Source organism: Schistocerca serialis, chromosome 11, assembly GCF_023864345.2.
Source record: "Schistocerca serialis cubense isolate TAMUIC-IGC-003099 chromosome 11, iqSchSeri2.2, whole genome shotgun sequence".
NCBI classification, from domain to species: domain Eukaryota; kingdom Metazoa; phylum Arthropoda; class Insecta; order Orthoptera; family Acrididae; genus Schistocerca; species Schistocerca serialis.
In genome coordinates, this window is record NC_064648.1 from 197512868 (window position 1) to 197527792 (window position 14925).

At 42.6% G+C, this 14925-nt stretch overlaps 1 protein-coding gene across 1 annotated transcript in view; it reads right to left on the reverse strand.

Annotated features, from left to right (window-relative positions):
* LOC126427310 (putative sodium-dependent multivitamin transporter) overlaps window positions 1–14925 on the reverse strand; it is a 143641-nt gene that overhangs the window by 57396 nt on the left and 71320 nt on the right. The window contains exons 4-6 of the mRNA XM_050089614.1: window positions 12336–12560; window positions 4419–4534; window positions 1842–1961 (exon numbers count right to left, since the gene is read on the reverse strand). Of these exons, the coding sequence (XP_049945571.1) occupies window positions 1842–1961; window positions 4419–4534; window positions 12336–12560 (461 nt within the window). The remainder of the gene's footprint in view (window positions 1–1841; window positions 1962–4418; window positions 4535–12335; window positions 12561–14925) is intronic.

The window sequence follows — 14925 nt, forward strand, 5'->3', positions numbered from 1 at the left end:
TGGCAGTTGTAGGAAACCCAAAAGTATCAGTGTAAGATCGAAAGAAATGACTCCCACAGGTGAAAGTATTAAAATCCTAATGGTAAAAAGTTTCCCAATCCCACTGTAATCATCAGTGCAGACTTTAATCATCCAACAATTAATTGTGAAAATTATAGTTTTGTTAGTGGTGGGCATGATAAGACATCCAGCAAAACTTTACTAAATGCCTTCTTTGAAGACTATCTGGAACAGGTACTTAGAAACACCACTAAGATGGAAATATATTGGATGTAATGGCAACAAAGCAATGAATAGACCTGACCTCTTTGGGGACATCCACATCGAAACTGGTATCAGTGACCATGACATGGTTGTGGCAGCAATGATTACCAAAGTACAAAGGACAACTAGACCAAGCAGAAACATATATACAGGGTGTATATAAAGTTCGGGAACACTTTCAATCATTTATTGCAAAAGACCTAAACACTGTACAGATGTCATACATATTGCATTTTGAAGAGAAACTCTGAAAGTTTTTTTTACAAACATTCGATACGTGAACCACGAGTGACCTGCCAGACATCAATACGGTAATCAAATTCTTGCCGTACCCATCCCAGCGTGGCATCGTCGACTGTGGAAGTCACTTCCCATATTCCCTCTCAGAGCTCTGCTACATCATGTGGTAGAGGTGGTACACACACCAGATCTTTGAAGTGTCCCCACAGAAGAAAGTCGCACGGAGTGAGATCTGGTGATCAGACAGGCCATTTCGTGAACTCCAACACACAGATACACCTGAACTCGCAAAGTTTACGAATAGCGCTGACTATTGGCAAATCACCAAACTACACTGTGTTGGTGTACATGGAAAAAAAAACCTTCAGGGTTTCTCTTCAAAATGACATTATGTATGATATCTGTACAATGTTTGGTTCTTGTGCGATAAATAACTGAAATTGTTCCCAGGTTTTATGTACACCCTGTATGTTCAGTAAACTACAAAAGGTCTTCAACAGTGTAGGTTTCAATGATTGAACACAGATGGGAACACACCAGGCAAATTGGAATGTTGTGTCTGTACCAGTGTTTTAGCACCACATTCGTGAAGGCAGTGAGCTGGAGCACCATATGTGACAGCCACATTAGTGCTCATACCATGAAAGGCATTGGAGATGGGATCATCCACAGAATCGAACATGTACCTCACCTGTGTGGCATTGTAGAAGGATGACTGGTTCAACAAGGCAGTTGCCATTAATCCCCACCCATACACTGAGGCTGAACTGGTGCCAATTTTTCACAGACACGATACTGTAGCTATACCCCGTAATCCTTCAGATGGGTGTTGTGAAGGTTGACAACATTGCCTCTTGTAAAGGTAGCCTCATCCACGAATGGGACAGATGACTGAAATCCCAGCCCCGTCATGGCCTCTGCAACAAGCCAGCAATGAAAACGTTGCCACGGAGGCAAGTCTGTAGGTAATGAGGCCTGCAGGCATTCTAAGGGATACGGATAGTTGCAGTTTTAATTGTGAATATTCCACACAGTCATACGGTTTACGCTATGCTGGTAAGCCACCTGCCTGGTGCTGATACCAAGGTCACTAACCGAGATCTTTTATCTACACTTTCACATACGTGTGCCTCCCTTGGAATGAATTTCTGGCCATTTGTCTATATGACCTCCTCACTCCAAACAAATAAAACCTGCAACCTTCACCAGTTACCAAGGACGCCAGTGGTGAGCACCTCCACTTTACGGATATGTTAAATGCCAAGCATTTTTAATGACAGGATATTTCTGGATCGTGCAACATACCGTGCCCTCCAGCTGGGACACTTGCCACTTACCTGGTAGAGAGCAGCCTCTGAACCTGTGTCTGGTTGACGGCATACAGGCACAGGTAGGTGAAGCCGCCACCAATGATGAGTGACCACCACGTATGGCGCACCGTGGGGTCAGCAGAAATGCTGAAAAACATGTCCCACCATTAACAGTAATGACGATAGACGACTGACACTATGAGATGTGAAGATAAATCCACAGTGAATGAATTATTACATCAAGATTTTTCGTTACTGTCCACTGTCACATTTGTCTTTACAGAGGTATCCCGTTTCATTTATCAGGGTGTCCAGCAGTTCTTGAAAGATAAAGTTTCCTGGGTTTTCCACGCCACTTTTCATTGATTTTGTGTGGTCCAACAGCAAAAACTGCACACTGACCAGTAGAGCACTGCAAAGCAGCAACAAGAAGGCTTCGAGCCACATGCAAATGGAAAGAGCAGGTAGAGCCACACCTCCAGGAAAACAGAGTTCAGCGCCCCCCTGTCAACGCTAACTTAACCGACCACCTATCGCTGGTGAGATTCAGTTCAGTCACAGACTTCAAGAGTGTCACTGGCGTCCCATTATACGAGGTGTGATAATCAAGTAATGAGACTGATTTTCTTTGCAAGATGTGGCAACCCTGCTGGCTTGCGTAGGCATTTATTTGAAGAATAACTAAAATCCGAAGGCATCTTTTGGCTTGTCATGAGTCCTTATTACATCTTCATTAAACTATTGTACACTTACTTGTAATAAGGAATGTCAATTGTTTTATCACTTTGATTTGTGCAGTTGAACACTGAGCACTCTTTATTCATGTTTAATTTATATTTCGCTAAACAAACTGCAGAGAAAATTTAAATGTTTTACAAAATAAAGCAGTTCACTTTCCACATTTCCAACAATAGACTGGCTCCAGAATGAGAGCACTTGCCCATGAAAGGCAAAGGTCCCGAGTTCAAGTCTCGGCCTGGCACACAGTTTTAATATGGCAGCAAGTTTTAATAGAATGGCCCCTCTCAATGTTTTCACCATTGTGGAATTGGCAGCTGAGTTAATATTGCTTGCCTCAAAAACCTCTGTGTTAGCCACACTATGAAATTGAAATTGTTTGCTGTGAATCATTAGTACCTTTGGCTCTTTGTAGTAAAGGCTCAATTTGATCCAAATGCCTTTATAAATTTAAAAAAAAAAAAAAAACGCTGTTGTTGTTGTTGTTGTTGTTGTTGTGATTGTGGTCTTCAGTCCTGAGACTGGTTTGATGCAGCTCTCCATGCTACTCTATCCTGTGCAAGCTGCTTCATCTCCCAGTACCTACTGCAGCCTACATTCTTCTGAATCTGCTTAGTGTATTCACCTCTTGGTCTCCCTCTACAATTTTGACCATCCACGCTGCCCTCCAGTACTAATTTGGTGATCCCTTGATGCCTCAGAACATGTCCTACCAACCGATCCCTTCTTCTAGTCAAGTTGTGCCACAAACTCCTCTTCTCCCCAATTCTATTCAATACCTCCTCATTAGTTATGTGATCTACCCATCTAATCTTCAGCATTCTCCTGTAGCACCACATTTCGAAAGCTTCTATTCTCTTCTAGTCCAAACCATTTATCGTCCATGTTTCACTTCCGTACATGGCTACACTCCATACAAATACTTTCAGAAACGACTTCCTGACACTTAAATCTATACTCGGTGTTAACAAATTTGTCTTCTTCAGAAACGCTTTCCTTGCCATTACCAGTCTACATTTTATATCCTCTCTACTTCGACCATCATCAGTTATTTTGCTCCCCAAATAGCAAAACTCCTTTACTACTTTAAGCGTCTCATTTCCTAATCTAATTCCCTCAGCATCACCCGATTTAATTCGACTACATTCCATTATCCTCGTTTCGCTTTTGTTGATGTTCATCTTATATCCTCCTTTCAAGACACAGTTCATTTCGTTCAACTGCTCTTCCAAGTCCTTTGGTGTCTCTGACAAAATTACAATGTCATCGGCGAACCTCAAAGATTTTATTTCTCCTCCATGGATTTTAATACCTACTCCGAATTTTTCTGTAACAAAGTAAGATTGGATAAATGGTCTCCAGCATGGAAACCATGCATTTCCGGACGTAAGTGCACTAGACTTTTTTGTTCCGTATCTTTTCATTGCTCAATCCCTAGAGTTTGTACAGCCTGTGTGTGTGTGTGTGTGTGTGTGTGTGTGTGTGTGTGTGTGTGTGTGTGTGTTAAAATACAGACAACATTAACAGAAAGAAAACCAATCCCCATTCCTTACACACATGCTGTTGTACCATGAAGAAGAACAACCCAAGACCAAAAGTTGAGGTACTTTATTAATGTCTTCAAATCTGTGTGCCTATGGACTGTTCAGTTCTTTCTGAACGGAGTGAGTGGTTGTCTTTACTTTTACTAACTTGAAAACTGATTTGAAGATGTTTATGTTTGAACACACAAGAAAATTTGAAAAAGGAGGAAAAAGGTTCTTGTTTGTTCTTCCATAATCAACAACAAAGTGCTACTTTTTAAAATGTGTTCAAGGAGAACAGTAACACAAGAGCGAAGTTAGTAGGCAATGGCTGGCAACACACCTGGAGAAGTCTGCACGGCCCCCAGTGGTGGCTATCTCCCACACCTTGTCGAAGCCTCCTGCATCAATGGAACCTTTAATACTGACCAGGAACACTGCTGCGAACATTAATAGAGACTGAGAACAGAAAAATTCCGGTCATCCAAACAATCCTACTGGAGCAGGTGGTGAAGGAGGGGCTGGTGAGGGGGTGGTGGAATGGGAAGAGAACAAGGCTGTAGCAGAAGGGTTCACAAGTCATACGGACCACACACGTCGTTAGTAATGGACAAAAGAGGGGTCGAAGGACATCTTTGACAGGATTCCTGGGAAAGGAAGACATAAGGAACAGCAACAACACAATCGGAAAGAGAGTCTACATCCATACTCAGCAAATGTGAGTCATAGGATGGTGGTGGGATATTGTGGTCTCACAATCATTCGTAACTACCATTCATAAATGTGTTATCAGAAGAACAAGTGTCGTCAAGTTGCTGGAACATCATGCACGCACATATAATGTAGCAGGCTAACTATTGTAGGCTGCAACCTAGGTGCCAACTCCAAAAACAATTTTGAAAGAATTCTGTCTTTGTTTTAATGTCATTGTGTGGTTTCTCTTGTAAAAACGACCATTGGCACCCGATTACGTTTTTATTTTGGCATGTATATATGAAGATGGTATCTGTTTTTTTCGGACATGTCAGTGACCATGCAGCTCGTTAGAATGAAATTACAATGAAATGAATACCCTTAGCTGTATACAGACGTTCATGTAAGTCAGCAGGGACAGTTGAAAATGCGTCCCCTGACCAGGACTCGAACCCGGGATCTCCTGCTTACATGGCAGACGCTCTATCCATGTGAGCCACCAAGGACACAGAGGATAGTGCCACTGCAGGGACTTATCTCTGGCACGCCACCCATGAGACCCACATTCGCAACTTATTGTCCTGCACCACATTCATAGTGCCCCTGCCCATCATACTCATTACTCGCTGCTTTCCGAAACAACAGATGCCATCTTCATACATACAGGGTGGTCCGTTGATCGTGACTGGGCCAAATATCTCACGAAATAAGCGTCAAACGAAAAAGCTACAAAGAACGAAACTCGTCTAGCTTGAAGGGGGAAACCAGATAGCGCTATGGTTGGCCCGCTAGATGGCGCTGAAATAGGTCAAACGGAAATCAACTTCGTTTATTTTAAATAGGAACCCCCATTTTTATTACATATTCGTGTAGTACGTAAAGAAATACGAATGTTTTAGTTGGAGCACTTTTTTCGCTTTGTGATAGATGGCGCTGTAATAGTCACAAACATATGGCTCACAATTTTAGACGAACTGTTGGTAACACGTAGGTTTTTTAAATTAAAATACAGAACGTAGGTACGTTTGAACATTTTATTTCGGTTGTTCCAATGTGATACCTTTCTGAGAACGCATGCTGTTACAGCCTGATTAGCTGCAAATACCACATTAATGCAATAAATGCTCAAAATGATGTCCGTCAACCTCAATGCATTTGGCAATACGTATAACGACATTCCTCTCAACAGCGAGTAGTTCGCCTTCCGTAATGTTCGCACATGCATTGACAATTCGCTCACGCACGTTGTCAGGCGTTATCGGTGGATCACAATAGCAAATATCCTTCAGCTTTCCCCACAGAAAGAAATCCAGGAACATCAGATCCGATGAACGTGCGGGTCACGGTATAGTGCTTCGACGACCAATCCACCTGTCATGAAATATGCTATTCAATGCCGCTTCAACCGTACGCGAGCTATGCGCCGGACATCAATTATGTAGGAAGTACACTGCCATTCTGTCATGCAGTGAAACATCTTGTAGTAACATTAGCAGATCATTACGTAGGAAATCAGCATACACTGTACCATTTAGATTGGCATCGATAAAATGCGGACCAGTTATCCTTCCTCCCAAAATGCCGCGCGACACATTAACCCGCCAAGGTCGCTGATGTTCCAGTTTTCGCAGCCATCGTGGATTTTCCGTTGCCCAATAGTGCATATTATGCCGGTTTACGTTACCGCTGTTGGTGAATGACGCTTCGTCGCTAAATAGAACGCGTGCAAAATATCTGTCATCGTCCCGTAATTTCTCTTCTGCCCAGTGGCAGAACTGTACACGTCATTCAAAGTCGTCGCCATGCCATTCCTGGTGCATAGAAATATGGTACGGGTGCAACCAATGTTGATGTAGCATTCTAACGCCGAAATTTTTGAGATTCGCGATTCTCGCGCAATTTGTCTGCTACTGATGTGCGGATTAGCCGCGACAGCAGCTAAAACACCTACTTGGGCATCATCATTTGCTGCAGGTCGTGGTTGACGTTTCACACGTGGCTGAACACTTCCTGTTTGCTTAAATAACGTAACTATCCGGAGAACGGTCCGGACACTCGGATGATGTCGCCCAGGATACGGAGCAGCATACATAGCACACGCCCGTTGGGCATTTTGGTCACAATAGCCATACATCAACACGATATCGACCTTTTCCGCAATTGGTAGACGGTCCATTTTAACACAGGTAATGTATTACGAAGCAAATACCGTCCGAACTGGCGAATGTTACATGATACCACGTACTTATACGTTTGTGACTATTACAGCTCCATCTATCATAACGCGAAAAAAGTGGTCCAACTAAAACATTCATATTTCTTTACGTACTATATGAATATGTAATAAATAATGGTAGTTCCTATTTAAAGAAACGAAGTTGATAACCGTTTGACCTATGGCAGTGCCATCTATCGCGCCAACCATAGCACCATCTGGTTTCCCCCTTCAAGCTAGACAAGTTTCATTCTTTGTAGTTTTTTTTATTAGACGCTTATTTCGTGAGATATTTGGCCCGGTCACGATCAATGGACCACCCTGTATATAGTTAAGGCTCACCGGCCATTTGAGCATCTTCTCCTGTGTGGATGCACAAACAGTGCCCGAACTCTTACGAGAATCGACGGTAAGGCTGCGAGTAATGAGTATGATGGGCAGGGACACTATGAATATACTGCGGGACAATAAGTTGTGAGTGTGAGTGTCATGGGTGGCGTGCCAGAGATAAGTCCCTGCAGTCGCACTATCCACTGTGTTCTCGGTGGCTCACATGCGTGGACATCCTAGCCCCACAGCTGACAGAAGATGACAACGAAAATTTTCTCGAGGTTGTCACTGAAAAAGACGTGTATGAGACTCTGTGCACCTCACCACCAAAAAAATCCCCAGGACCGGATGGTCTGCCAGCAGAGTTTTACATCCGTTGCTGGCCAATAGTAGGTGCAAAAATCACGGACATTGAAAATGAGGATATTCAGGGTAAAATGATTCCGGCTGAGTTTAAGGAGAGTAAAATTGTTTTGGTGCCAAAAAATAATGGAAACAAAGATTTAAATAATTTTCGTCCAATTTCACTGCTGAATTCTGATTATAAATTAATAGCTAGAATAATAAACAAGAGAATTTCATGCCTTACAGATAAAATTATTAGTCAACATCAGAACAGTGCGCAAGGCAGAACCATTTTTTCAAAATCTAGCGGTATTCAGGGATATCATTGCAATAACTTCTGTAACAAACATAAAGTGTGCTTTATTGTTTTTAGATTTTTATAAAGCGTTCGATATAGTAAATCATGAATATCTTCTACAGACATAGAAGAAAATAGGTTTCAACGATAGGGTCATACAGCTGATTAAGAACATAGCAACTGGAATAAATGCTAAAATAGCGGTGAATTGTCAACAATCCAGGCCGATGCAAATACAACGAGGTGTTCCTCAAGGAAGTCCTCTGTCCATGTTGCTCTTCGCCATTTCGCTGGAACCTTTCCTCCGACATGTCCATGCTACATTACAAGGCTTAACATTATCAGGAAATAAAACAGTTATAAGAGCCTATGCTGACGATATAGGGGTCATTATAAGGAATAATGACGAGGTAACCACGCTAGCAACGGTGATTGATTCGTACTGTAGAGCATCTGGAGCCAATGCTAACGACAAAAAAAGTAAGATGTTAAATCTCAGAGGTTTTGATAATATCAACGTCGAGTGGGCAAAAATAGTCCGACAAGATAAAACACTTGGGATCACCCTGACAGCATGTCCTATGAAAATGACGGCTTTAAATTGGAAAGTTGCAGCAGCTAAAGTGCAAGGAGCCATTGTAGAGAATTTAACTCGATATATGAACCAAGTTCAAAGAACACAGTATATCAACTCATGCATCCTTGCTAAGGCTTATTATACTGCCCAGCTGTTTCCAATACCGAGAATGATAGCGAGGAGAATAATGTCCAAAATCACCAGCTTTTTGTGGAGAGGTGAAGTGTTCAGATTACCTGCTAAAGTAGCCACTTTAGATCCTGAAAATGGTGGACTAGGATTAACTGATATAACGGATAAAGCCTCTGCTCTTTTTATCAAAAGGCAAGTTAATTTAATAAGAGACTCGCGAGAAAGCATAACCAGCCAACTTTTCGAGATCATTAAGCCTCCAAGCCTGCTTCCCCCGATTGACGTGCAGAATATCAACAGTCGCTTACAGCACGTGAGGATTTTCTATGTTGAGTTTAGTTATGTCAGTGTCGAACTCAGGCAGTCCCGACACTTAACATCGAGAGCCATAATGCGGGAACGAAAGAAAAGCGAAGGAAGGAACAAAATAGAACGACAGTTTCCAAACATTGAGTGGACTGAGATTTGGAAAAACATTAGTTCTAATGTGCTCACGTCTAATATAAAAACGTCATGGTACAAGACAGTTAACAACATAGTTAGCACCAATGAAAGACTGCACGCAATCGGACTCTGTGAAACAAATTTATGTCAACAATGCCATCTAGTTGACACAGTAATTCACAGATATACTTGCAGTGGTCACATGAATAGTTGGAAGTGGGTCCGAGAGCAAATAGCTCTGATTACACGAACATCCCCTGAGTATATATCGCTGTCATTGCTACACAGGCCTGACGCACGCTATTTCCCAGAAGCTAAAATAACGCTGTGTACTGGTTGCTGGGAAACTTTGTTAACTACGTCCTTAACAAATTAGGATCCGATAGCATCGTAGAGTTCAAGGTACACATGCTGTGTGAGTTTCACAAAATTAGAAGCTATTCGAATCACTAGAAAAAGTTGGGTAATATGTTAAAAATTGTATTTGAAAGAATAGGCATTGGTTAATATAAAAAAGAAGACTGTGTTGACAGTGATGTATTGTAGTTGCCTTAAGGATACTATTTAAGATTTTACAGTATATTTATGATGTGTACTTTTTCTACTTCAGAGAGTAGTTTTTGCAACTTATAAGCTAATGTACAGACCTTATGTGACATTGAGATTGTGTATCGAAATAGTGTCAAAACACAAAACATTAAAGGTGCATTATTGGCTTATACTAGAAATTTGGAAATAGACAGTTTTTATAGAATGTCCTTATCGATTGTTTAAAGCCATAAGATTCTATCTGATAACTGTAATATTCAATGGCTGGCACATTGCCCTGTTCATTTTTACACTGTGATGTGTAAGTCAGTTTCTCAGTGAAAGACTGATTATATAGATCTGATCCAGTGAAAGACTGATTATATAGATCTGATCACTTCAGATACTTAAGATTCAATTAATGTCCAGAAAGTGTAGTTGGAAGGCTAGTCAACTTTATTATATATCTCCTTTCCGCCATTCTCAAGTATTTCAGAAATTGTCTAATATGATTATAAATTGTTTTGATAAAAATTATCCCATCATCTTGCTGATCCACCATAAAGAAATTATGCTTCTGTAAAGATTGCACCTCATGTAATTCAAAGTGCAGATTTTACTTCTTCAGGTTGAAGTTTGAATGTCTTTAAAAATTTTGTTCTTGAAGTTTAAATTAATTATTTCTGGTAATTAGTCAGTAACACAATCCTCTGTTGTCTTTCCTTAACGTCAGCGTAACTGAAATGATCAAACCGTTTTGTTTCAAAAACTTCATGTATGCATAACTTAGTATGTATTTGGAGTGTAACATTGTTTTTTTTAAATGTTTTTATAAAAAAAAAACATGCATAGAGCGTCTGCCATGTAAGCAAGAGATCCCGGGTTCGAGTCCCGGTCAGGGCACACATTTTCAACTGTCCCAGTTGACTTATATCGACGCCTGTATGCAGCTAAGGATATTCATTTCATTGTGATATCATTTTGACATGTGCCATTTATAATACATTTATGTTACTACGTTGGTGACATGAAGATGGTCGCTTGACCAACTCTTTGGTGGTTTCATGATGCCATTCTTCAAAGATGTATTTTGGCTTTTGGCGTTTCAGTACCATACCACAGGGGTGGAGCACGTTCGTGAGTGAGGAAACAACTTATGTGTGAGAGCTAAACAGTATTTCCTTAATGAAGCTAGCACTCTCATTTACACTACTGGCCATTAAAATTACTACGCCAAGAAGAATTGCAAATGATAAACAGTTATTCATTGGACAAATACACTATACTAGAACTGACTTGTGATTACATTTTCACGCAACTTGGGTGCATAGATCCTGGGAAATCAGTACCCAGAACAACCACCTTTGGACGTAATAACGGCCTCGATACGCCTGGGCATTGAGTCAAACAGAGCTTGGATGGCGTGTACAGGTACAGCTGCCCATGCAGCTTCAACGCGATACCACAGTTCATCAAGAGTAGTGACTGGCGTATTGTGACGAGCCAGTTGCTCGGCCACCATTGACCAGACGTTTTCAATTGTTGAGAGATCTGGAGAATGTGCTGGCCAGGGCAGCAGTCGAACAATATCTGTATCCAGAAAGGACCTGCAACATGCGGTCGTGCATTATCCTGCTGAAATGTAGGGTTTCGCAGGGATCGAATGAAGGGTAGAGCCACGGGTCGTAACACATCTGAAATATAACGTCCAGTGTTCACAGAGGTGACCGAGACTTGCAACCGATGGCACCCCGGACCATCACGGCGGGTGATACGCGAGTATGGGGATGACGAATACACGCTTCCAATGTGCGTTCACTGTAATGTCGCTAAACACGGATGCGACCGTCGTGATGCTGTAAACAGCACCTGCATTCATCCGAAAAAATGACGTTTTGCCATTCGTGCACCCAGGTTCATCGTCGAGTACACCATCGCAGGCGCTCCTGTCTGTGATGCAGCGTCAAGGGTAACCGCAGCCACGGTCTCCGAGCTGATAGTCCGTGCTGCTGCAAACGTCGTCGAACTGTTCGTGCAGGTGGTTGTTGTCTTGCCAACGTCCCCATCTGTTGACTCAGGGATCGAGACGTGGCTGCACGATCCGTCACAGCCATGCGGATAAGATGCCTGTCATCTCGACTGCTAGTGATACGAGGCAGTTGGGATCCAGTACGACGTTCCATATTACCCTCCTGAACCCACCGATTCCATATTGTTCTAACAGTCATTGGATCTCGACCGACGCGAGCAGCAATGTCGCGATACGATAAACCGCAATCGCGATAGGCTAGAATCCGACCTTTATGAAAGTCGGAAACGTGATGGTACGCATATCTCCTCCTTACACGAGGCATCACAACAACGTTTCACCAGGCAACGCCGGTCAACTGCTGTTTGTGTATGAGAAATCGGCTGGAAACTTTCCTCATGTCAGCACGTTGTAGGTGTCGCCACCGGCGCCAACCTTGTGTGAATGCTCTGAGAAGCCAATCATTTGCATCTCACAGCGCCTTCTTCAGTTTCGCGTCTGTAGCACGTCATCTTGGTGGTGTTGCAATTTTAATGGCCAGTAGTGTATTTTACGTGGAGAGGCAGGAGCTGCAGCGTGTGTTGTAGGTGCAGGTGGCCGGGCAAGGACAGGAAGTGGGTGGAACAGGGCGTCAGCTGACGAGCAGCTGCCAGAGGGACAGAGACTCACCTGGAAGACGTCGGTGATGACGACGGCCTTCATGCCGCCGATGGTGGAGTAGAAGGTGCAGATGAGCCCCACGGCCAGGATGGAGGCGTTCTCATCCAGGCCTGTGGTGGCGCGGATGGCGAGCGCTGGCGCGTACAGCACTATGCCCATGTAGAGCACCATCTGCAGCGAGAAGGCAATGCTGGCGCACAGCCGGGCCGCCACGCCGAAGCGCATCTCCAGGTACTGCAAAAGCCGAGCACCGGCCACGGCTGTCAATATGCTCGTGCTCATACGCACGCCACACCCCACAAAGGCATTCGCGGTCAGAAGCACAAAATGGAGCCACGCATCAACATGAAGTTCTGCTTCAAATTAGGGAATGAAACGACCGAAATTCATCGAATACCTGTGCAGGTCTGCAGTATCGAAGCAGGGGGTAAAATGCACAGTCGTGGACAAAACGAGGGAGACCCCTCGCCTTTTCGTTATGCTGATCCGCACAGCTTTAAAGTCTGCTACGCAGTATAACAGGCAAGGTGATGAAGTGCTACCAACATAATACTCAAGTTCACTCACATGGAGACGGCTCGACCGTGGGGTCGGGGATTTGTCCTAAATTGTGTGAGGTGAAACACGACCCCTAACATCTCACGTGGTTAAAATAGTAGGACGCACTACTCGGAAAATCCCGAGAAAAATCGATCCAAAGTTTCTTAGATGCCTTATGAGTATAAAATATTAGTCCATTGCCAAACCGCTGTCTAGCCTACACGAAGAAACGAAAGACAATTTTATCTTTGAAAAACAAATATGATCAAGTGACGAACATCACTGTCTGGTTTAGACTTTGATTTTTTCTAAAATGCCAAGGAACCTGTAATTAATTTTAATTTTTTATTACTTTTAAATGTCAGTTGAAAATTATGTACTACTGTGGAATGTTATGTCTAATAAATTGGAAAAAAAGCGTCGTTGGAGCTCGGACCCTTACGCCGGAGGTCTCGGGTTCGATTCCTCCTCCGGTACCTTTTTTTTCTTCTGTTGCTTGCAAAGTTGCAGCGCATTGTTACAGGAGAATCGTGAAATTAATTCCCGGGAAGATTGTATAAAAATTCATTCTATAATTCACCATCAGTTATCGTCACCAATATCCCGAGACATGATTCAATATGCCGGGTTTGCCTCAAAATTATCAGAAACTCAAAACATTTTCGTAAATGTTAATGGGGCATGTTTTTGTACAGATTTATTGCAAACGCCCTGTGATTCTAAAAAATCCGCTTTTATGTGCTGCGCAAGATGTCGCAAAAATTATTGCTTTGTTTGTTTTTACGATGATTACCACTGCGGTTCTTGTTTATAATTATTATATGTATAAAAATAATTGAATGTTCCCAATCGATTTTGTTATTCTGATTAAAAACGCAATGTTTCTCCTCATCTACTTTACAATGAAAAATGGAAAACCACCGCCATGAATTGTGTTGTTGGACAAAAAGAAAATACTTTTTATTCAATAATGTAACTAATTTGTTAAAGATAATGTAGTTTTGGGAAGCTTTCTGAATAATTGGTGGAATAACCAAAGGAAATTAAAACAGAAGAGAAAAAATAGTGCTAGAGAAGGAATCGAACCCGAGACCTCTGGCGTAACACTCCGCGCCCTAAACACCCAGGCCACACGGCGGCTGGTCAGTGGGCTAACATTTTATACTCATAAGGCATCTAAGAAACTTTGGATCGATTTTTCCCGGGATTTTCCGGGTAGTGCGTCCAAATATTTTAACCACGCGAGGTGTTAGGGGTCCTCTTTCACCACACAAAATTTCAGACAAATCCCCGACCCCACGGTCGTGCCGTCTCCTTGTCAGCTGATTGCTGAGATAGCTAGCACTGGAGAAACAGCATCCTCTGCCACCACTTCGTGGGAAACGAAATACCTCAAGTATAATCCAACGTGTTGTATTTGCATATATGTGACTATGACTTGTATCTAAAGCGTGGTTATGGATAGTACGTATGCTCAGATTGCGAATCTAACATCATGAATAAAAACAAGGGGTAATGAATTAAGCGTCCTTCCTCTTCCGTAACATCAAATACATTTTAGTTATTCTTTTTTAAATGAACTGCGCAGAAAATCATTCACCAGAAGTGAGTAACTTTTTAGTAACGCCGGATCATATTAACAGCTTGCCGGAGCGGGTTAGCCATGCGCTCAACGGCGTCATATCGCGGACCGACTTGCTCCTTGCGCCGTCTGTTCGAATCCTTCCCCGGGCATGGATATGTGTTAGGTTGCTGTTATTCTGGTCTTCAGTCCTCAGACTGGTTTGATGCAGCTCTCCATGCTACTCTATCCTGTGCAAGCTGCTTCATCTCCCAGTACCTACTGCAGCCTACATCCTTCTGAATCTGCTTAGTGTATTCATCTCTTGGTCTCCCTCTACGATTTTTACCCTCCACGCTGCCCTCCTAAACTAAATTGATGATCCCTTCTTCTAGTCAAGTTGTGCCACAAACTCCTCCCCAATTGTATTCAATACCTCCTCATTACTTATGTGATCTACCCATCTAATCTTCAGCATTCTTCTGTAGCACCACATTT